The sequence below is a fragment of the Neolamprologus brichardi genome, chromosome 9 (assembly GCF_056152115.1).
Source record: "Neolamprologus brichardi isolate AB-2024 chromosome 9, ASM5615211v1, whole genome shotgun sequence".
NCBI classification, from domain to species: domain Eukaryota; kingdom Metazoa; phylum Chordata; class Actinopteri; order Cichliformes; family Cichlidae; genus Neolamprologus; species Neolamprologus brichardi.
The window spans coordinates 14,598,185-14,621,226 of NC_142112.1; the positions used below are offsets into that span (position 1 = coordinate 14,598,185).

Genomic DNA, 23,042 nt, shown 5'->3' on the forward strand with positions numbered 1-23,042 from the left:
ATTGAGGAGTTTGGGTTTGACTGGTTCATCACTCTCCCACCGGTTAAAATAAAATGGTGTTTATTTATTATTATGTGATACGAGAGCGCCTTGACGCAGGTTTTGTGGCAACTTGGTGTGGTGTGAAGGTGTTAAACTGTGTGGCTGTAGCGTGCATAAAGTACAGCACACAATGTATTTGGTTTTATTAAATTAAATGGGAGAGTGAAACATTGTGATTGAGTGTAAACATTAATAAAACCACGGTCAACTCTCTGACGCACTGGGTTAATTGTGTGTCACCGAGCAGGTCTGGAGGAGACTGTGACCGTTGGAGTGGTGAGATTAATTCTGAGAGCTCTCAAGGAGACGTAGTGGGGTGACCCAGGAGGAGGAGTCGAGTAACGTCATTGAGAGGGAGGTAAGCCTGTGTTTCAGGAAAATGGCAAACAGCTCCAGCGCGACATCTAGTGGGTCTAGGGCATTTAGGCCTATGGAGGAGCAACTGCAACAGCTAAAAAAAGCCATTCACTTGGCTTTCCCTGGATCATTAAAAATAGCGGAGAAAGAATGCGAAATGATGGATGTGGAGGTAAGGAAAATTATTGCCTCCCAACAGAGAGGGCTGGAGGAGAAGATAGCCCTAAACATTGTGTTTAAAACGGAAGGAGAGAGATGCGAACAGAAACTGGAACAACTGGAAAAGGAAACAGAGGGACGTTCAGTTAACCGGAAAGCCAAAAAAGAAATCAAGAATTTAAAGGAGACCCATGCAAAGTGCTGTAAATGGCTGTTCCTGTGGAATGGAGCATCATCTTGGATGATGGAGGATGTCACGGAGGAAACAGGAGACATGGAAAATGTCATGGAGTCATTGAAACAGCTGAAGGAGGAAAATAAAAAGATAAAGAGCCAAATGAAGGATTTAATATCAAACCCAGAAGATGCTAACAAACCTCACACACAAAAATTATATACTTGGGCCGCAGTATCACCTAGTGCCCCATCACATTCATACATCATGCCTGTGATGACTCTTGGTGGGGGACAAGTTCATGGTCCAGATGGACAAACTGGAGTGGTTCTTGGAGGAATAGCGGACGTTGAATATACCAGCCCACCTACAGTTCGTCCCAAAGAAAGGTCAGCAGTTAAATGTCAGCCCCAAAGTGGGGGAGGGAGAAAGGTAGCCTCAGCTGCAGATGAAGGCTTAACCTCGCCTGCCCGCCCACCAAGTAAAGAAAAAATGTCAGACTCAGAAGTAATAATGGAGAAACAGCCAAGTTACAGTAGACAGACTGAACAGACCCCTAAAATGGAGGATACAATCTCAACGGAAGATGGAAGTGAACGGTCAACCTTTCAGGAGTTGCCAACACCAGCAAGAGAAGGGCAGACCCAAACCAGTAGGTCGGAGAAACCTGACACAACGGCTAAGGACAGAAACTGGAGAGGAGAAGTCTATGGCCGGATGCATGAAAATCCAAATGCATTAACGGAAGTAATAAAAACGCTAAAAGACGTCAAGAAAAAACTGACTGAAGCTAAGCCAGAGAAGGAGAGTGAAGATGGTGCGACTTCATCAGAAGAGGAGAGTGATGAGGAAACAGACAGAGTAGTTCAGTCAGACTCAAATGTAGGCAGAAATTTGAGATCGGCACGTGGAGGAAGAGTAGTGAGAAGGCCTATGTTTCACAGTTTAAGAGGAAAACAACATGCGGTTCGCTATAAAAAAGTGTCACTAGAGCCAGGAGCTGCTGGCCCTAGTTATAATCTTCCTTTAATAGCAGGTTCAAAAAATGAACCACTGTACCGCCCATATAAAATAAGAGATTTGGAAGCATTGGTTAAACAACTTCCACCTATAACTGAGGGAGGAGCGAGTTGGTTAAGAACATTAAGTAGATTGACCGAAGGCCAGGAACTTGCCATTGGTGATTTCCGTGCTATTGCTGGCCACTGTATGCTCGGTGGTGGGCTAGCTGATGTAGAGGCTATAGCCCATACAACTCGGTATGCAAATGATCTGCCATACCATGAAGTGCAATGTGCCTTATCTGACGCAGTTCGTGAGAAGTACCCAACCCCTAATATTGGAGCTATACCTAAAATAAATTGGGACCCCCAACATACACCTAGGGAGTTTTTAGCAAAAGCCAAAGAGCAGTGGTTGTCAGAGACAGGTATCCATCCAGGTAATGAAGGTGAGCATCGTGCGTGGTTCCGTTCTGCGGTGCTGGCAGGGCTGCCCAACCAAGTAAAAGCTGACTTAGAGAAAAATCCAGATTTCGCTGTAGCAGACTCTGTGCAGTGGGAAAGACATGTAACACATCGGTTGCAGGAGGAACAAGATACCGCGAACAGACAAAAAAAAGAGTTGGAGGAGGCACAGGCGTCCTTGGTTAAGTTACAGTTGACAGAAGCGAGAAATAAAGTTGGAGAGAAAAAGAGAGAGGACAAGGAGAACGCAAAGAAAATAATGATAGCTGGGCCCCGGCCTGGTCCCGTGCCTGAATGGCCAGAGGCAGACCCGGGTCTGTGCTCTGATGGCAGGTGGCCCGTCAATGCACCAAGGCAGCGTCAACCCATAGGGAATTGGGGAACCGGTGGTCCGCAAAGAGGGCGTGGTGGATCAGTGAGGGGAGCGCAAAGAGCTCGTGAAACAGGGAATCCCACTAACATGCCTTGGAATGTCTGTTGGAGATGTGGAGCAGAGGGACACTGGAGTAGAGAGTGTCCAGAATCGTTTCAAAGCTATCCAAGGAGAGGCTATCCACCCCAGGCACGTGGAACACAAAGAGGGAGAAATGGATACAGGGGAGCATATCAAGCCCCAAACCCAAGTGCAGCACCAGTCGCTCAGTACCCAGTGGCTGACTGGGGCTGGGAACAGCAGCAGTACTGAAGGAGCCCGGAGAGACCAAACAGCATGGGCATGGCAGACCCTATGCTGTCAATGACTGTGGAAGGGACAGAATTGCCCTTTCTAGTGGACACTGGAGCAACATATTCCACATTGAGAGCAACACCAGACTGTGCCACACTTTCCTATCACACAGTTAATGTGGTGGGTTTTTCCGGGGTTCCAATGACTCTGCCATTGACCGATCCAGCCGTGACAAAGCTGGGAAAGCAGACTGTGAAACATCAATATGTGGTGTCACCTCAAGTGCCAGTGAATCTCATGGGCAGGGACCTGCTCGTGAAGCTGGGAGCTACTATCATGTGCTCTGCAGATGGACTGTCGGTTACTCTACCAGGAGGACAGCATTTCCCGTGCCTGGGAACAAACACAAAGACTCAGTATCTGCTTCAGAACTGTGAACAACCCAAAGCCGACATTTACTGGGGAAGGCTGCTGGAGGAAGGCATTCTAAGTCAATTCCAACTGTGGAGACCCTGGATAATGAGCTTGGCAGTTTACTCCCCACCACGAGATCCATACCACGTCACTCTTTTTTATGACAGGGAAAATGATGACACCTATCGTGAACTATTCCAGTCTGATCTTGAGGGTCAGAGCTGGAATGTGCAAACAAATAACATTTACATTGGGCCAGAAGGTGTAGCCGCGGCTGTAAAATTAACTGATGAACAACTGCCTTGGTATAATGTGGGAGAAAATTCGGCCCCTCACATTACATTGGCGGTCCACGAAGGTCATGGAGCATGTGATCTGGGACCAATGGTCAGGCGGGCGCTGGACGACGCAGGGTGGCAAAGCACCCAAATTCCAAATTTATGTTATGCACCAAATTCTAAAATCTATCGTATAACTTGTATGTCTAATGATGTAGTGACCCTTGAACATCAGGAAATTTCAGAAACATATGGAAGAGAGAGAACAGATCATCCTGAGGCAGTTGCTCAACTGTCAAAACTGCCTGACAGTTTGTGGTCCAAAGGGCCCGCAGATGTTGGCCTGGCCACCTGTTCGCCTATCTTGTTCCACCTGAAATCAAACACACCAATCAACAGACCGCAGTATAAACATAAACCTGAAGCAGAAGAAGGAATTGCAGAAACAATTGAAGGGCTGTTAAATGCCGGAGTGTTAGAGCCATCTTACTCACATTGGAACACACCAATTCTACCGGTGGAGAAATCTGGAACAGGAAAGTATCGTATGGCACATGATTTGCGTGCCATTAATGCCATATTGCACACCAACACTGTACCTGTTCCAAACCCTTACACTGCACTATCAGATATTAAGTGTGACCAAAAGTGGTTCACTTGTATTGACCTAGCAAATGCATTCTTTTGTCTTCCACTGCATGAGTCACTCAGAGACATTTTCTCATTCACATACAGAGGCAAAAAATTCAGATACACACGTCTACCACAAGGTTTTGCACTTTCTCCTGGCATTTTCAATCAGGTGCTCAAAGAGGCCCTGTCAACATGTAATTTGCCAGATGGATGTACATTGATTCAATATGTCGATGATCTTCTCATTGCAGCCCCGTCAGCAGCGGATTGTGCGGCAGCCTCGCTCGTCGTATTGAATAGATTGGCGGAGTGTGGCTTCAAAGTGAGTAAAGAAAAGTTGCAATTGGTTCGACCTGAGGTAACATTTTTGGGTCGGGTAATCGCACACAAATCAGTGGGTTTAATGAACACACACAGAGACCAAATTCTGACACACCCAAAACCGCGAACAGTGAGAGAAATGCTTTCTTTCCTTGGTTTGACAGGTTACAGCAGAAAGTTCATTCCTGATTATGTAGGTAAAACTGCCCCTTTAAGGGGCCTACTGAAGCAAGTTGGCGTTCGAAATCTTAAGGCTGAACTGCCTTGGACGTCTGACACTGAAATCGCTTTTATTGCATTAAAACAGGATCTGTCAAGAGCATCTGATTTGGTTACACCTAATTATGATGAGCCATTCTATTTGGATATTTCCGAAACAAACTCCGTCGTAAACGGGGTGTTGTTTCAGAAAAAAGGAGGGAGTAGGGAGGTTCTCATGTATGTTAGTATAAAACTACATCCAACAGAAGCAAGACATCCCACATGCACACAACATGCAGCAGGGGTTGCCAAAGTCATTCAGAAGACAGCACATGTAGTGAGAGGACATCCACTAAAAATACTCACTACACATAGTATAGTGGCGTACGTGAACTCACAAGCATTTAGTATGACGCCACGGGCACAACAGAAATTGAGTAAAGTTTTGGAGGCTCCAAATTTGACATTCACACATGAAGGAACTAACATGGCAGATTTAATGGGAGCAGGGGAACCACATGATTGCGTCAAAAGAGCACAGGTTGAAGAAAAAATTAGAGAGGACCTGAAGGCGGAACCTATACCTGGAGCTGAGGATTGGTTCACAGATGGATGTTGCCACAGAGATGAAGAAGGACTAAAAACCGGCTATGCGGTGGTCTGTAGAGTAGAAAATGAGTATCAGGTCAAAGAAGCAGGAAGGATTGAGGGACAGCAGTCGGCTCAGAGAGCTGAAGTGATAGCCCTAGCTCGAGCTTTGAGGTTAGCTAAGGATATGAGAGTGAACATCTACACTGACTCAGCGTATGCATTCGGAGCAGCGCACGTGGAGCTGCCTCAATGGAAAAGAGCAGGATTCAGAACAGCAACCAACGCACCTATTTGCCACAAGAAGGAAATGGAGGAACTGGAGGAGGCCTTGGGCGATCCAAGAGAAGTGAGTATCATAAAATGCAAAGGGCACTCACAAGGAACCAGCATGGTGGCAAAAGGAAACCAGAAAGCGGACGAAGCCGCAAAGGAGGCAGCAGGCTATAAAGGACGGAGACAAATGATACAGGTAATTGCAGAAGAGGAAGGGCCAATTAACCAAACGGAGGAGGTCAAACAGGCCCAGGAGGAGGCATCCCCAGAGGAAAAGGGGGTGTGGAAAAACAAGGGAGCCTGGCAGGATGGAGGCTTGTGGAGGGGGCCAGACGGGCGTCCCGTGCTAACAGACGAAATGGCGAAACAGAAGGTGAGCGAGGCCCACGGACTAGGACACGTCGGAATAGCACAAATGGAGAGAAATCTGTGTCACTGGTGGCACCCCAACCTCAGAGAAATGATAAGGGAGAAGGCCAAAAGGTGTCTAATCTGTGGAGCACACAATCCCAAGCCAGTGATCAAACCAGAATTGGGTAAGTTCCGGATGCCTGAGAGGCCGGGAGAGGAGATTGTCATTGATTTCACTGATATGATTGATTCAGGCCCTGGTGGTCTTCGTTATTTGTTGGTGTGTGTAGATGTACTGACCGGCTGGCCAGAGGCATGGGCGACTAAAAAGGAAGATGCGAGGACCGTGATCAAATGTTTAATCAATCATTATATTCCTCGACATGGGTTCCCAAAAAAAAAATTCGATCAGATAATGGAACCCACTTTAAAAATCAAGATTTGGCAAAGGTGGAAAAAATGTTGGGAGTTCAGCACAAATTTGGAACAGTGTATCATCCTCAATCCCAAGGGAAAGTAGAAAGGATGAATTTAAATTTGAAAAATAAATTAGCTAAAATCTGCGCGCAAACAGGGCTCAATTGGGTCGCGGCCCTGCCGATTGCGTTGATGACCATAAGATGTTCTGTTAATCAGTCCACAGGTTTCACGCCATACGAGCTGCTGACTGGGAGACAGTTTCCGGCACCTTGGACGGTGGGCCCGGTCGAACAGGGCACGAGAGGGAACAGGTCTCACGCAGACTATTGGAACGAGCTAAAGGCGCTTGTGTCCAGCTTCACAAAGCAGGCGGCTTGTGAAAAACCCCCAGGAGAAGGAGAGGTCCCAGACGCGAGAGTGGTGTGGCTGAAGGTCATCAAGCGAAAGTGGAAGGAACCTCGTTGGACTGGCCCATACGAGGTGTTTGCCCGGACGGCGAAAGCGGTTCAACTGAAAGGGAAAGGCGACAACTGGTACCATTGGTCGCAGTGTGCACCGGCACACGACAGCTGGGTGGAAAAAATTGCAACTCCACCCAACACAGGTGAAAAACAGAGGCAGAATAAACCCTCACACCTGTGCAACGGGCCGACCGGTAGTCTATCTGGGAGGCCGAAGAACAAAGACCAGCTTAGGAGGAAGTCACCGCGACAGCAAAAAGGAGCGGTATCAAATTGAAGATTTCACATAAAGGCTTTGATAAGAAGAGTTTTGAATTTGTATGTAAAAAAAAAAAAAGACAAAAAAAAGACAAAAAATAACAAAAAACAAGTCATACATGATACAATGCCATTACAACAATCAGAAACCTGTGATGAGAGAGAAGTTACAAAAATTAACAAAAGGTTACTTCATTTGATGTTAACTATGTTATTAATCACCGCTATATGTTTTTTGGTTTATTTGTTGCAGACCGGCCCACGCAGACTGTCTGAGCACGGAGGTCATTCCAGCCCAGTCCCACTCGATATACCACTCAGTGAACTCAAGTCGCGGGCGAGAATGAAGCGCGAAATCTCTGGTAAAACGGATGAGTGTCTCAGCACTTATGGTGGTTTAGAATTAGATTATGTTAACGGCTCCACAACCTCTTTTACGTTTGATTTGTGTGATGTTTTTAACTGTAAGGGCGCGAGCGGCAATTGGAGAGGATACAATGTGTGGATCTGCTGGGACTACTCAGTGAGTACACACTGCGAAAGGGGAAATCGGCCTTATGACGGGTGGTGTAGGAATTGGAATCAGGTAAAGGGTTATACTGGGGAAAATTGGGAACCGTCAGAATTAGGACCAGGAAATGAGCTTAAACTTCAAAGGGATTACAGTCCATCTAAAAATCTGTTAACTTTGTCATTGGGGAATTGGCAGCGGGAAAAACCTGTATATTTAGTTGTGGGCGTGGAAACTGCAGGAGTTGATCCAAAAAGGTTAATCAAAGTTAATTTCTTAGGAAAACATAACATAGTACAGTCAGGTAGAAAAGAAACAGCAACACACGTGACTTTCAATCCAATCAACTCTGTTACTTCTTTTACAGGCCAGAAAGGAAGCGGGTCGTCGGAGGCGGTACCAGAGGAGCAGGAACCAAACGGTAGACTGGTCCTGTCGGTGGACTACAGCACATTAAAACCTCGAGATTTGATTGAACGCGCCACAGGGTTCAGTGACAGTAACATCTGGCTGGACTGGATGGCTCAAAATGCGAAAGAACAAAAATTGTCTAATTGTGTAGCTTGTGCTTCCGCTAGACCGCGTTTGTTCACAGAGCCTGCGCCACTGTATCCAGAGGATCAGTGGGGCTATAATTGCATGTTGCGAATGACGAGAGAAGTAGTGAATAGTGGGAATTGCACTGTTTTGTCCAGTTTATTTCCCCCTGTCCACAAATACACCCAAGTAGGACCGTTTATGCCTAGAAAAGATAATTATACGTGTTTTAAGTTCTCCACCGATAAAGTAAAGTATAATTTGGGAGAAATTGATCCCAGTTGGTGTTCTGTTACACACATGGGGAGGACCACAAATAATGTAAGTGATGCATCTACATTGATTGGAACTTGGGCCAGGAGCGGGCTGTATTATTATTGCGGCCACAAGACTCTTTTGGTTCGTGTTCCTCTGGGAAGCGTGGGGACGTGCGCGATGGTGAGACTAGGAGCGCCACTTATGCTAATTGGAAATCAGGTAAAAGCGACCCCACAGCGCAACACACGCACATTGGCAGCCAGACGCAAGAGACACATTTTGCTAAAAAGACAAATTGATGGAACACATGTTTATGACCCTAGAATGAATTCACCAACCTGGATCGACTCCATTGGAGTGCCCAGGGGGGTTCCAAGTGAATATAAACTTGCTGACCAAATAGCAGCCGGTTTTGAAAATCTTCCAATAATCTCTGCTTTCTTTCCAGTGACCCCAAACAAGAACGTAGACAGGATTAATTATGTTCATTATAATGTGCTGAGACTCTCTAACCTGACCAGAGACGGGATGGAGGGGTTAGCGGAGCAGGTGGGTCCCACCTCATTAATGGGTGTGCAAAATAGGATGGCCCTTGATATGCTATTAGCAGAAAAAGGGGGCGTTTGTGCCATGTTTGGAGATCAGTGCTGCACCTTCATTCCAAACAACACCGCTCCGGACGGCTCAGTGACTCGGGCTCTTGAGGGCTTAAAGAGCCTGTCTGAAACGATGCATGATCACTCAGGAGTTGACAATCCGTTGGAGGGCTGGATGGACTCGGTGTTCGGACGGTGGAAAGGGCTTGTGCTTTCGGTCATGCTTACTTTGTCTATTTTGGTGGGTATTTTTGTTATTTGTGGGTGTTGTTTTATTCCTTGTGCCAGAGCATTATTAGAGAAAGTGATCATAAGGGCAGTGGACCCTGGAGTTGTGACTCCCATGTCCATGATGCCACTGATGCACGTAGAACAGGCTGTGTAGATCAAAAATTGATATAACATTTGGTGTTGTGACCTCTGGATTCTCCTAGAGGTCAACAGAGGGAATTGTCGGGTGAAAAGGGGTGTTTTACTTCATTTTTAGCAGAATCATCATCATTATATCAGAATCATTTAATAAGCATTGCATTAAACATTGATTGAAGTTATTGACATTACATTTAACCTTTGTATTACAGTGATTGTTATAACCTGGTGTTAATCTTTTATTTACAGGTGTCAGAACAATTATATGATCTCTTTTTTGCAGGTGTAAACATGATTACCTTATACATATGGCAGTTGTTGCTTATTAAAGAGTTGTGCCCGAGTTAATAAGGTTAAAAACTTCAGTCAGCGTTATGACTGGCTGATCCATGGTGTGGGATGACTTTGGGCCCAGGAGGTTGCACGCGCTTACATAACACTGATATTATGTGATTCTTTGTGATTTTTATTCAGTTATATCTTTTAACTAAACTTTGCTTGGTTTATTTGTCTCTTTTGATTCTATGTTGATGTACTTTTTTAACATGTTCAAAATAAAGATTCAATCAATCATTTTATTAAGTTTTCAAGTAATGGTAGTTCATTAAACCAACATGCATTTAATATTGTAGCCCTGACTCAGCGTATTATACACAGGTCAACTTGATCATTTGGAAAACCTTGCAGCTGTAATGTTGTGTCTCCGTAGGGGACAGTTGGCTCCGAGGAGAGGCGCTGGAGCCAGTGTCTGTCCTCGAGACGAAGAGAATGTTTTTCTTGATGTGTCTAAAGTTGTCAATATTGACTGTATTGTATTATCTGTACGCATGAGGGGGCGTTCTAATACCCTGATTTTCATAAAACAATGAGTGTGTGGAGTTTGTATTGAGATCTGATGCTGTCTGATGTAGGGTGTCCATCTCCCACGCATGTGTTCATTAAATCATCGTTTGACTTGACCCGGCCGGACCAGTGTGGTTATTTTGGTTTTCCCTCCTGTATCCCTCCTCAATATTTGAATCCGTAACAGTTTTGGGGGCTCGTCCTGTGGTATTGAGGGGGAAGGTTTGGAGGTTTGGACGGTCCGAGGTGGTCGAACGGGCAGGCACGAGCCAGTGGTCTGACGTGAGTGGGCAGGCCAGCACATCTAAAGGTAAGGCACAACCTGTTGAATGTAAATCCAAACTGTGCCAAATTGGATTGTATAAATTAAAAGTCTACTCACTGAAATTACTGGTGAAGGCCTGTTTTGATTTTGATGAAAATCTCATGAGTGTTGAAATTTGAAGTAACGTTACAAGTAAAAACACTGAGTTAGAGTCTCAGGTAAAGGTAAAAACACTGAGTTAGAGTCTCAGGTAAAGTAAAAACACTGAGTTAGAGTCTCAGGTAAAGGTAATAATACTGAGTTAGAGTCTCAGGTAGTTTGATAGGGAATTGGTCATTTTGTGAGTTAGAGTCTCCATTGGTCTAAAGATTGCATCTGTGTTGGTCATTTAGGAGTTAGAGTCTCCAATCTCCATAACGTTGCATCTGCCTCAGTCATACTCTTGTTTTGGGTGTTGTCTGTTGTTTAAAAGTATTATAAATTTTGTTAGAACGGTGGTTGGAGTCCACTAAGAGGCGCATAGCCCGGAGGTTACGCTCCCTCCTGGCCGCGGACGCGCGACCTTGACCTGTCGGCGAACAGGGTTAGTTCAGTTGGCTTGACTGTGGGGTACAGGGCATCCTGGAACAAGCTAGGAGTTAGAGTCTCCTTATCTGCGCTTTTTTGGGCACTGTAAATTGACTTAGGGACTTTAGAGATCAGGCCAGATACAGTTAGAGTCTGATACTGGTTAATTGATTACAAAAAAGTTGGACTTTCTTCGGTTGGACCCGTTATCTTAAATTTGTCAAAATTGTGTAGGCGCTAAAACTTTCAGGCCTGAGAGTGATTGTAAATATAAGACGTCTTTGTAAAATAATAGAGAGTTGAATGTGAAACGAGGCTGTGTGTGACGATAGCGTGCTGCAGCGCTGCGTGCCTGATTGGATTGTGTGTGTGAACATGCAAATGACGTGGCTGCTGTGAGGTACACAGAGGGCGTCCATTTTGTTTAGAGTGTGATTGACTGTTATGATTATGCTTTGCAAGTATTGTTAAAGCCCTGTAAATAACATGCTGGTTTTGTGTATTATGACAATATAAATGAGTTTTGAATATTGCTGTGAATATATGATTAATGACTGTGGTTGGCATATTTCTCTTGTGTTGCATGGCTGAAAAGTGGAAAGTTTAAAATGCTTTTGATTCAAGCAAAGATATATATGAAGTTATAAGACTGTGAGCGTCTTTTTTTTTCAGTGTGAGACTATAGACAAGTATGCTTGATTAACCCAGTTGCTTTCTTGTGATAATATAAGATATAATACATATAACTCTGAGTTATTGTGGTGTATGCTTGAGGTGAGTGTTTACAATTTGGATGAAAATTGTAGTGAACTAATTTGAGACAAAATTTAAGTGTACTTAGAAAACCACACATTTATTCCCCTAGAAGAATCTTAATCAATAATACCTTTAGATAGAATTGTTAAAAGGTTATGAGCTGTCTTGATACAGAGAAAGTGGAGTTTGTCACCCTAAAAAGGATGGAATGATGCTCTACCTTTGTGTTCAAGTCTAGACATAAGTTTAAGTACATATGAGCCACTAATAAGCGTGACATAATCCATAAGGAATAAATAAATAAAAATATATTTGTTGAATAACTTTAACAGAAGTGAATCTATGAGCACGCAATAAAGTGGACCTGTGAAAAGAAAGAAATTCATTTACATTCACACATATTTGAAAGAAGAAAAACCCCACTCAATATTGATAAATTCCTGTTCATATAAAGTTATAAAAAACCCTAAGAATGTTGCGATCAGCGTCCTGTCACATTGAAGTTACAGGGGTAGAGGGGCGTCTGGAGGTGAATTGTGACTGTTCTGCACAGACAGAAGAGGGAGATGCCCCTTATGAGGTGTCAATAAGTTCAGAAATACATGTGGACGACTTAGATCTATACATTAGTCGATGTTTACTTTTATTTAAAGGGGTGATTGAACTAGCCATACAGGCGGATGACCCCGAGTATGAAGTCACAGAGGCGGCTATGTTTGTTTTCTCCATGGTACAAGCGGTAATGACCGGTACTGAATTTGATATGCTTTCTTAAAAAGTGGAGTTAGTGGTGGAGAAGTCCCAAAGTGAGAAATTATTTAAAAGGAGATAATTGGCTTTTTGAAATTGTGTGGCTGACATGAATTGTTTGTGACTGTGTGATTGAAATGGTTAATGGTGTCTGGAGTAAATGAGACTAAGTGGAGTTTGATTGTTCAGTGCTGAAGTAAAATAAGTAAAATGGTGAACTATTGAGGAGTTTGGGTTTGACTGGTTCATCACTCTCCCACCGGTTAAAATAAAATGGTGTTTATTTATTATTATGTGATACGAGAGCGCCTTGACGCAGGTTTTGTGGCAACTTGGTGTGGTGTGAAGGTGTTAAACTGTGTGGCTGTAGCGTGCATAAAGTACAGCACACAATGTATTTGGTTTTATTAAATTAAATGGGAGAGTGAAACATTGTGATTGAGTGTAAACATTAATAAAACCACGGTCAACTCTCTGACGCACTGGGTTAATTGTGTGTCACCGAGCAGGTCTGGAGGAGACTGTGACCGTTGGAGTGGTGAGATTAATTCTGAGAGCTCTCAAGGAGACGTAGTGGGGTGACCCAGGAGGAGGAGTCGAGTAACGTCATTGAGAGGGAGGTAAGCCTGTGTTTCAGGAAAATGGCAAACAGCTCCAGCGCGACATCTAGTGGGTCTAGGGCATTTAGGCCTATGGAGGAGCAACTGCAACAGCTAAAAAAAGCCATTCACTTGGCTTTCCCTGGATCATTAAAAATAGCGGAGAAAGAATGCGAAATGATGGATGTGGAGGTAAGGAAAATTATTGCCTCCCAACAGAGAGGGCTGGAGGAGAAGATAGCCCTAAACATTGTGTTTAAAACGGAAGGAGAGAGATGCGAACAGAAACTGGAACAACTGGAAAAGGAAACAGAGGGACGTTCAGTTAACCGGAAAGCCAAAAAAGAAATCAAGAATTTAAAGGAGACCCATGCAAAGTGCTGTAAATGGCTGTTCCTGTGGAATGGAGCATCATCTTGGATGATGGAGGATGTCACGGAGGAAACAGGAGACATGGAAAATGTCATGGAGTCATTGAAACAGCTGAAGGAGGAAAATAAAAAGATAAAGAGCCAAATGAAGGATTTAATATCAAACCCAGAAGATGCTAACAAACCTCACACACAAAAATTATATACTTGGGCCGCAGTATCACCTAGTGCCCCATCACATTCATACATCATGCCTGTGATGACTCTTGGTGGGGGACAAGTTCATGGTCCAGATGGACAAACTGGAGTGGTTCTTGGAGGAATAGCGGACGTTGAATATACCAGCCCACCTACAGTTCGTCCCAAAGAAAGGTCAGCAGTTAAATGTCAGCCCCAAAGTGGGGGAGGGAGAAAGGTAGCCTCAGCTGCAGATGAAGGCTTAACCTCGCCTGCCCGCCCACCAAGTAAAGAAAAAATGTCAGACTCAGAAGTAATAATGGAGAAACAGCCAAGTTACAGTAGACAGACTGAACAGACCCCTAAAATGGAGGATACAATCTCAACGGAAGATGGAAGTGAACGGTCAACCTTTCAGGAGTTGCCAACACCAGCAAGAGAAGGGCAGACCCAAACCAGTAGGTCGGAGAAACCTGACACAACGGCTAAGGACAGAAACTGGAGAGGAGAAGTCTATGGCCGGATGCATGAAAATCCAAATGCATTAACGGAAGTAATAAAAACGCTAAAAGACGTCAAGAAAAAACTGACTGAAGCTAAGCCAGAGAAGGAGAGTGAAGATGGTGCGACTTCATCAGAAGAGGAGAGTGATGAGGAAACAGACAGAGTAGTTCAGTCAGACTCAAATGTAGGCAGAAATTTGAGATCGGCACGTGGAGGAAGAGTAGTGAGAAGGCCTATGTTTCACAGTTTAAGAGGAAAACAACATGCGGTTCGCTATAAAAAAGTGTCACTAGAGCCAGGAGCTGCTGGCCCTAGTTATAATCTTCCTTTAATAGCAGGTTCAAAAAATGAACCACTGTACCGCCCATATAAAATAAGAGATTTGGAAGCATTGGTTAAACAACTTCCACCTATAACTGAGGGAGGAGCGAGTTGGTTAAGAACATTAAGTAGATTGACCGAAGGCCAGGAACTTGCCATTGGTGATTTCCGTGCTATTGCTGGCCACTGTATGCTCGGTGGTGGGCTAGCTGATGTAGAGGCTATAGCCCATACAACTCGGTATGCAAATGATCTGCCATACCATGAAGTGCAATGTGCCTTATCTGACGCAGTTCGTGAGAAGTACCCAACCCCTAATATTGGAGCTATACCTAAAATAAATTGGGACCCCCAACATACACCTAGGGAGTTTTTAGCAAAAGCCAAAGAGCAGTGGTTGTCAGAGACAGGTATCCATCCAGGTAATGAAGGTGAGCATCGTGCGTGGTTCCGTTCTGCGGTGCTGGCAGGGCTGCCCAACCAAGTAAAAGCTGACTTAGAGAAAAATCCAGATTTCGCTGTAGCAGACTCTGTGCAGTGGGAAAGACATGTAACACATCGGTTGCAGGAGGAACAAGATACCGCGAACAGACAAAAAAAAGAGTTGGAGGAGGCACAGGCGTCCTTGGTTAAGTTACAGTTGACAGAAGCGAGAAATAAAGTTGGAGAGAAAAAGAGAGAGGACAAGGAGAACGCAAAGAAAATAATGATAGCTGGGCCCCGGCCTGGTCCCGTGCCTGAATGGCCAGAGGCAGACCCGGGTCTGTGCTCTGATGGCAGGTGGCCCGTCAATGCACCAAGGCAGCGTCAACCCATAGGGAATTGGGGAACCGGTGGTCCGCAAAGAGGGCGTGGTGGATCAGTGAGGGGAGCGCAAAGAGCTCGTGAAACAGGGAATCCCACTAACATGCCTTGGAATGTCTGTTGGAGATGTGGAGCAGAGGGACACTGGAGTAGAGAGTGTCCAGAATCGTTTCAAAGCTATCCAAGGAGAGGCTATCCACCCCAGGCACGTGGAACACAAAGAGGGAGAAATGGATACAGGGGAGCATATCAAGCCCCAAACCCAAGTGCAGCACCAGTCGCTCAGTACCCAGTGGCTGACTGGGGCTGGGAACAGCAGCAGTACTGAAGGAGCCCGGAGAGACCAAACAGCATGGGCATGGCAGACCCTATGCTGTCAATGACTGTGGAAGGGACAGAATTGCCCTTTCTAGTGGACACTGGAGCAACATATTCCACATTGAGAGCAACACCAGACTGTGCCACACTTTCCTATCACACAGTTAATGTGGTGGGTTTTTCCGGGGTTCCAATGACTCTGCCATTGACCGATCCAGCCGTGACAAAGCTGGGAAAGCAGACTGTGAAACATCAATATGTGGTGTCACCTCAAGTGCCAGTGAATCTCATGGGCAGGGACCTGCTCGTGAAGCTGGGAGCTACTATCATGTGCTCTGCAGATGGACTGTCGGTTACTCTACCAGGAGGACAGCATTTCCCGTGCCTGGGAACAAACACAAAGACTCAGTATCTGCTTCAGAACTGTGAACAACCCAAAGCCGACATTTACTGGGGAAGGCTGCTGGAGGAAGGCATTCTAAGTCAATTCCAACTGTGGAGACCCTGGATAATGAGCTTGGCAGTTTACTCCCCACCACGAGATCCATACCACGTCACTCTTTTTTATGACAGGGAAAATGATGACACCTATCGTGAACTATTCCAGTCTGATCTTGAGGGTCAGAGCTGGAATGTGCAAACAAATAACATTTACATTGGGCCAGAAGGTGTAGCCGCGGCTGTAAAATTAACTGATGAACAACTGCCTTGGTATAATGTGGGAGAAAATTCGGCCCCTCACATTACATTGGCGGTCCACGAAGGTCATGGAGCATGTGATCTGGGACCAATGGTCAGGCGGGCGCTGGACGACGCAGGGTGGCAAAGCACCCAAATTCCAAATTTATGTTATGCACCAAATTCTAAAATCTATCGTATAACTTGTATGTCTAATGATGTAGTGACCCTTGAACATCAGGAAATTTCAGAAACATATGGAAGAGAGAGAACAGATCATCCTGAGGCAGTTGCTCAACTGTCAAAACTGCCTGACAGTTTGTGGTCCAAAGGGCCCGCAGATGTTGGCCTGGCCACCTGTTCGCCTATCTTGTTCCACCTGAAATCAAACACACCAATCAACAGACCGCAGTATAAACATAAACCTGAAGCAGAAGAAGGAATTGCAGAAACAATTGAAGGGCTGTTAAATGCCGGAGTGTTAGAGCCATCTTACTCACATTGGAACACACCAATTCTACCGGTGGAGAAATCTGGAACAGGAAAGTATCGTATGGCACATGATTTGCGTGCCATTAATGCCATATTGCACACCAACACTGTACCTGTTCCAAACCCTTACACTGCACTATCAGATATTAAGTGTGACCAAAAGTGGTTCACTTGTATTGACCTAGCAAATGCATTCTTTTGTCTTCCACTGCATGAGTCACTCAGAGACATTTTCTCATTCACATACAGAGGCAAAAAATTCAGATACACACGTCTACCACAAGGTTTTGCACTTTCTCCTGGCATTTTCAATCAGGTGCTCAAAGAGGCCCTGTCAACATGTAATTTGCCAGATGGATGTACATTGATTCAATATGTCGATGATCTTCTCATTGCAGCCCCGTCAGCAGCGGATTGTGCGGCAGCCTCGCTCGTCGTATTGAATAGATTGGCGGAGTGTGGCTTCAAAGTGAGTAAAGAAAAGTTGCAATTGGTTCGACCTGAGGTAACATTTTTGGGTCGGGTAATCGCACACAAATCAGTGGGTTTAATGAACACACACAGAGACCAAATTCTGACACACCCAAAACCGCGAACAGTGAGAGAAATGCTTTCTTTCCTTGGTTTGACAGGTTACAGCAGAAAGTTCATTCCTGATTATGTAGGTAAAACTGCCCCTTTAAGGGGCCTACTGAAGCAAGTTGGCGTTCGAAATCTTAAGGCTGAACTGCCTTGGACGTCTGACACTGAAATCGCTTTTATTGCATTAAAACAGGATCTGTCAAGAGCATCTGATTTGGTTACACCTAATTATGATGAGCCATTCTATTTGGATATTTCCGAAACAAACTCCGTCGTAAACGGGGTGTTGTTTCAGAAAAAAGGAGGGAGTAGGGAGGTTCTCATGTATGTTAGTATAAAACTACATCCAACAGAAGCAAGACATCCCACATGCACACAACATGCAGCAGGGGTTGCCAAAGTCATTCAGAAGACAGCACATGTAGTGAGAGGACATCCACTAAAAATACTCACTACACATAGTATAGTGGCGTACGTGAACTCACAAGCATTTAGTATGACGCCACGGGCACAACAGAAATTGAGTAAAGTTTTGGAGGCTCCAAATTTGACATTCACACATGAAGGAACTAACATGGCAGATTTAATGGGAGCAGGGGAACCACATGATTGCGTCAAAAGAGCACAGGTTGAAGAAAAAATTAGAGAGGACCTGAAGGCGGAACCTATACCTGGAGCTGAGGATTGGTTCACAGATGGATGTTGCCACAGAGATGAAGAAGGACTAAAAACCGGCTATGCGGTGGTCTGTAGAGTAGAAAATGAGTATCAGGTCAAAGAAGCAGGAAGGATTGAGGGACAGCAGTCGGCTCAGAGAGCTGAAGTGATAGCCCTAGCTCGAGCTTTGAGGTTAGCTAAGGATATGAGAGTGAACATCTACACTGACTCAGCGTATGCATTCGGAGCAGCGCACGTGGAGCTGCCTCAATGGAAAAGAGCAGGATTCAGAACAGCAACCAACGCACCTATTTGCCACAAGAAGGAAATGGAGGAACTGGAGGAGGCCTTGGGCGATCCAAGAGAAGTGAGTATCATAAAATGCAAAGGGCACTCACAAGGAACCAGCATGGTGGCAAAAGGAAACCAGAAAGCGGACGAAGCCGCAAAGGAGGCAGCAGGCTATAAAGGACGGAGACAAATGATACAGGTAATTGCAGAAGAGGAAGGGCCAATTAACCAAACGGAGGAGGTCAAACAGGCCCAGGAGGAGGCATCCCCAGAGGAAAAGGGGGTGTGGAAAAACAAGGGAGCCTGGCAGGATGGAGGCTTGTGGAGGGGGCCAGACGGGCGTCCCGTGCTAACAGACGAAATGGCGAAACAGAAGGTGAGCGAGGCCCACGGACTAGGACACGTCGGAATAGCACAAATGGAGAGAAATCTGTGTCACTGGTGGCACCCCAACCTCAGAGAAATGATAAGGGAGAAGGCCAAAAGGTGTCTAATCTGTGGAGCACACAATCCCAAGCCAGTGATCAAACCAGAATTGGGTAAGTTCCGGATGCCTGAGAGGCCGGGAGAGGAGATTGTCATTGATTTCACTGATATGATTGATTCAGGCCCTGGTGGTCTTCGTTATTTGTTGGTGTGTGTAGATGTACTGACCGGCTGGCCAGAGGCATGGGCGACTAAAAAGGAAGATGCGAGGACCGTGATCAAATGTTTAATCAATCATTATATTCCTCGACATGGGTTCCCAAAAAAAAAATTCGATCAGATAATGGAACCCACTTTAAAAATCAAGATTTGGCAAAGGTGGAAAAAATGTTGGGAGTTCAGCACAAATTTGGAACAGTGTATCATCCTCAATCCCAAGGGAAAGTAGAAAGGATGAATTTAAATTTGAAAAATAAATTAGCTAAAATCTGCGCGCAAACAGGGCTCAATTGGGTCGCGGCCCTGCCGATTGCGTTGATGACCATAAGATGTTCTGTTAATCAGTCCACAGGTTTCACGCCATACGAGCTGCTGACTGGGAGACAGTTTCCGGCACCTTGGACGGTGGGCCCGGTCGAACAGGGCACGAGAGGGAACAGGTCTCACGCAGACTATTGGAACGAGCTAAAGGCGCTTGTGTCCAGCTTCACAAAGCAGGCGGCTTGTGAAAAACCCCCAGGAGAAGGAGAGGTCCCAGACGCGAGAGTGGTGTGGCTGAAGGTCATCAAGCGAAAGTGGAAGGAACCTCGTTGGACTGGCCCATACGAGGTGTTTGCCCGGACGGCGAAAGCGGTTCAACTGAAAGGGAAAGGCGACAACTGGTACCATTGGTCGCAGTGTGCACCGGCACACGACAGCTGGGTGGAAAAAATTGCAACTCCACCCAACACAGGTGAAAAACAGAGGCAGAATAAACCCTCACACCTGTGCAACGGGCCGACCGGTAGTCTATCTGGGAGGCCGAAGAACAAAGACCAGCTTAGGAGGAAGTCACCGCGACAGCAAAAAGGAGCGGTATCAAATTGAAGATTTCACATAAAGGCTTTGATAAGAAGAGTTTTGAATTTGTATGTAAAAAAAAAAAAAGACAAAAAAAAGACAAAAAATAACAAAAAACAAGTCATACATGATACAATGCCATTACAACAATCAGAAACCTGTGATGAGAGAGAAGTTACAAAAATTAACAAAAGGTTACTTCATTTGATGTTAACTATGTTATTAATCACCGCTATATGTTTTTTGGTTTATTTGTTGCAGACCGGCCCACGCAGACTGTCTGAGCACGGAGGTCATTCCAGCCCAGTCCCACTCGATATACCACTCAGTGAACTCAAGTCGCGGGCGAGAATGAAGCGCGAAATCTCTGGTAAAACGGATGAGTGTCTCAGCACTTATGGTGGTTTAGAATTAGATTATGTTAACGGCTCCACAACCTCTTTTACGTTTGATTTGTGTGATGTTTTTAACTGTAAGGGCGCGAGCGGCAATTGGAGAGGATACAATGTGTGGATCTGCTGGGACTACTCAGTGAGTACACACTGCGAAAGGGGAAATCGGCCTTATGACGGGTGGTGTAGGAATTGGAATCAGGTAAAGGGTTATACTGGGGAAAATTGGGAACCGTCAGAATTAGGACCAGGAAATGAGCTTAAACTTCAAAGGGATTACAGTCCATCTAAAAATCTGTTAACTTTGTCATTGGGGAATTGGCAGCGGGAAAAACCTGTATATTTAGTTGTGGGCGTGGAAACTGCAGGAGTTGATCCAAAAAGGTTAATCAAAGTTAATTTCTTAGGAAAACATAACATAGTACAGTCAGGTAGAAAAGAAACAGCAACACACGTGACTTTCAATCCAATCAACTCTGTTACTTCTTTTACAGGCCAGAAAGGAAGCGGGTCGTCGGAGGCGGTACCAGAGGAGCAGGAACCAAACGGTAGACGGGTCCTGTCGGTGGACTACAGCACATTAAAACCTCGAGATTTGATTGAACGCGCCACAGGGTTCAGTGACAGTAACATCTGGCTGGACTGGATGGCTCAAAATGCGAAAGAACAAAAATTGTCTAATTGTGTAGCTTGTGCTTCCGCTAGACCGCGTTTGTTCACAGAGCCTGCGCCACTGTATCCAGAGGATCAGTGGGGCTATAATTGCATGTTGCGAATGACGAGAGAAGTAGTGAATAGTGGGAATTGCACTGTTTTGTCCAGTTTATTTCCCCCTGTCCACAAATACACCCAAGTAGGACCGTTTATGCCTAGAAAAGATAATTATACGTGTTTTAAGTTCTCCACCGATAAAGTAAAGTATAATTTGGGAGAAATTGATCCCAGTTGGTGTTCTGTTACACACATGGGGAGGACCACAAATAATGTAAGTGATGCATCTACATTGATTGGAACTTGGGCCAGGAGCGGGCTGTATTATTATTGCGGCCACAAGACTCTTTTGGTTCGTGTTCCTCTGGGAAGCGTGGGGACGTGCGCGATGGTGAGACTAGGAGCGCCACTTATGCTAATTGGAAATCAGGTAAAAGCGACCCCACAGCGCAACACACGCACATTGGCAGCCAGACGCAAGAGACACATTTTGCTAAAAAGACAAATTGATGGAACACATGTTTATGACCCTAGAATGAATTCACCAACCTGGATCGACTCCATTGGAGTGCCCAGGGGGGTTCCAAGTGAATATAAACTTGCTGACCAAATAGCAGCCGGTTTTGAAAATCTTCCAATAATCTCTGCTTTCTTTCCAGTGACCCCAAACAAGAACGTAGACAGGATTAATTATGTTCATTATAATGTGCTGAGACTCTCTAACCTGACCAGAGACGGGATGGAGGGGTTAGCGGAGCAGGTGGGTCCCACCTCATTAATGGGTGTGCAAAATAGGATGGCCCTTGATATGCTATTAGCAGAAAAAGGGGGCGTTTGTGCCATGTTTGGAGATCAGTGCTGCACCTTCATTCCAAACAACACCGCTCCGGACGGCTCAGTGACTCGGGCTCTTGAGGGCTTAAAGAGCCTGTCTGAAACGATGCATGATCACTCAGGAGTTGACAATCCGTTGGAGGGCTGGATGGACTCGGTGTTCGGACGGTGGAAAGGGCTTGTGCTTTCGGTCATGCTTACTTTGTCTATTTTGGTGGGTATTTTTGTTATTTGTGGGTGTTGTTTTATTCCTTGTGCCAGAGCATTATTAGAGAAAGTGATCATAAGGGCAGTGGACCCTGGAGTTGTGACTCCCATGTCCATGATGCCACTGATGCACGTAGAACAGGCTGTGTAGATCAAAAATTGATATAACATTTGGTGTTGTGACCTCTGGATTCTCCTAGAGGTCAACAGAGGGAATTGTCGGGTGAAAAGGGGTGTTTTACTTCATTTTTAGCAGAATCATCATCATTATATCAGAATCATTTAATAAGCATTGCATTAAACATTGATTGAAGTTATTGACATTACATTTAACCTTTGTATTACAGTGATTGTTATAACCTGGTGTTAATCTTTTATTTACAGGTGTCAGAACAATTATATGATCTCTTTTTTGCAGGTGTAAACATGATTACCTTATACATATGGCAGTTGTTGCTTATTAAAGAGTTGTGCCCGAGTTAATAAGGTTAAAAACTTCAGTCAGCGTTATGACTGGCTGATCCATGGTGTGGGATGACTTTGGGCCCAGGAGGTTGCACGCGCTTACATAACACTGATATTATGTGATTCTTTGTGATTTTTATTCAGTTATATCTTTTAACTAAACTTTGCTTGGTTTATTTGTCTCTTTTGATTCTATGTTGATGTACTTTTTTAACATGTTCAAAATAAAGATTCAATCAATCATTTTATTAAGTTTTCAAGTAATGGTAGTTCATTAAACCAACATGCATTTAATATTGTAGCCCTGACTCAGCGTATTATACACAGGTCAACTTGATCATTTGGAAAACCTTGCAGCTGTAATGTTGTGTCTCCGTAGGGGACAGTTGGCTCCGAGGAGAGGCGCTGGAGCCAGTGTCTGTCCTCGAGACGAAGAGAATGTTTTTCTTGATGTGTCTAAAGTTGTCAATATTGACTGTATTGTATTATCTGTACGCATGAGGGGGCGTTCTAATACCCTGATTTTCATAAAACAATGAGTGTGTGGAGTTTGTATTGAGATCTGATGCTGTCTGATGTAGGGTGTCCATCTCCCACGCATGTGTTCATTAAATCATCGTTTGACTTGACCCGGC

General features: G+C 44.9%; 4 protein-coding genes across 4 annotated transcripts; all 4 read left to right on the plus strand.

The window, feature by feature from the left end:
• The first annotated feature begins 130 nt into the window (after positions 1 to 130).
• LOC148101249 (uncharacterized) lies at positions 131 to 3,219 on the plus strand. Its single transcript, XM_087845953.1, has one exon. It carries the CDS (start codon positions 422 to 424, stop codon positions 2,882 to 2,884), a length of 2,463 nt encoding a protein of 820 aa, XP_087702079.1. The 5' UTR covers positions 131 to 421; the 3' UTR covers positions 2,885 to 3,219.
• A 1,749-nt stretch (positions 3,220 to 4,968) lies between these two features.
• LOC148101250 (uncharacterized) lies at positions 4,969 to 7,992 on the plus strand. Its single transcript, XM_087845958.1, has 2 exons — positions 4,969 to 6,113; positions 6,572 to 7,992. The coding sequence occupies exons 1-2, from the start codon at positions 5,123 to 5,125 to the stop codon at positions 7,084 to 7,086; spliced, it is 1,506 nt and encodes a 501-aa protein (XP_087702084.1). The 5' UTR covers positions 4,969 to 5,122; the 3' UTR covers positions 7,087 to 7,992.
• A 4,877-nt stretch (positions 7,993 to 12,869) lies between these two features.
• On the plus strand, positions 12,870 to 15,958 carry LOC148101251 (uncharacterized). The gene has a single exon (XM_087845954.1). It carries the CDS (start codon positions 13,161 to 13,163, stop codon positions 15,621 to 15,623), a length of 2,463 nt encoding a protein of 820 aa, XP_087702080.1. The 5' UTR covers positions 12,870 to 13,160; the 3' UTR covers positions 15,624 to 15,958.
• A 1,749-nt stretch (positions 15,959 to 17,707) lies between these two features.
• Positions 17,708 to 20,852, plus strand: LOC148101252 (uncharacterized). Its single transcript, XM_087845957.1, has 2 exons — positions 17,708 to 18,852; positions 19,311 to 20,852. The coding sequence occupies exons 1-2, from the start codon at positions 17,862 to 17,864 to the stop codon at positions 19,823 to 19,825; spliced, it is 1,506 nt and encodes a 501-aa protein (XP_087702083.1). The 5' UTR covers positions 17,708 to 17,861; the 3' UTR covers positions 19,826 to 20,852.
• The last annotated feature ends 2,190 nt before the right edge of the window (positions 20,853 to 23,042 follow it).

Coding starts and splice junctions, on each gene's coding strand:
- LOC148101249 (XM_087845953.1), top strand. CDS start 422: ATGGCAAACAGCTCCAGCGCGACATCTAGTGGGTCTAGGGCATTTAGG.
- LOC148101252 (XM_087845957.1), top strand. CDS start 17,862: ATGACGCCACGGGCACAACAGAAATTGAGTAAAGTTTTGGAGGCTCCA. Junction 18,853..19,310: donor AGTGATCAAACCAGAATTGG/GTAAGTTCCGGA, acceptor ATCAGTCCACAG/GTTTCACGCCATACGAGCTG.
- LOC148101251 (XM_087845954.1), top strand. CDS start 13,161: ATGGCAAACAGCTCCAGCGCGACATCTAGTGGGTCTAGGGCATTTAGG.
- LOC148101250 (XM_087845958.1), top strand. CDS start 5,123: ATGACGCCACGGGCACAACAGAAATTGAGTAAAGTTTTGGAGGCTCCA. Junction 6,114..6,571: donor AGTGATCAAACCAGAATTGG/GTAAGTTCCGGA, acceptor ATCAGTCCACAG/GTTTCACGCCATACGAGCTG.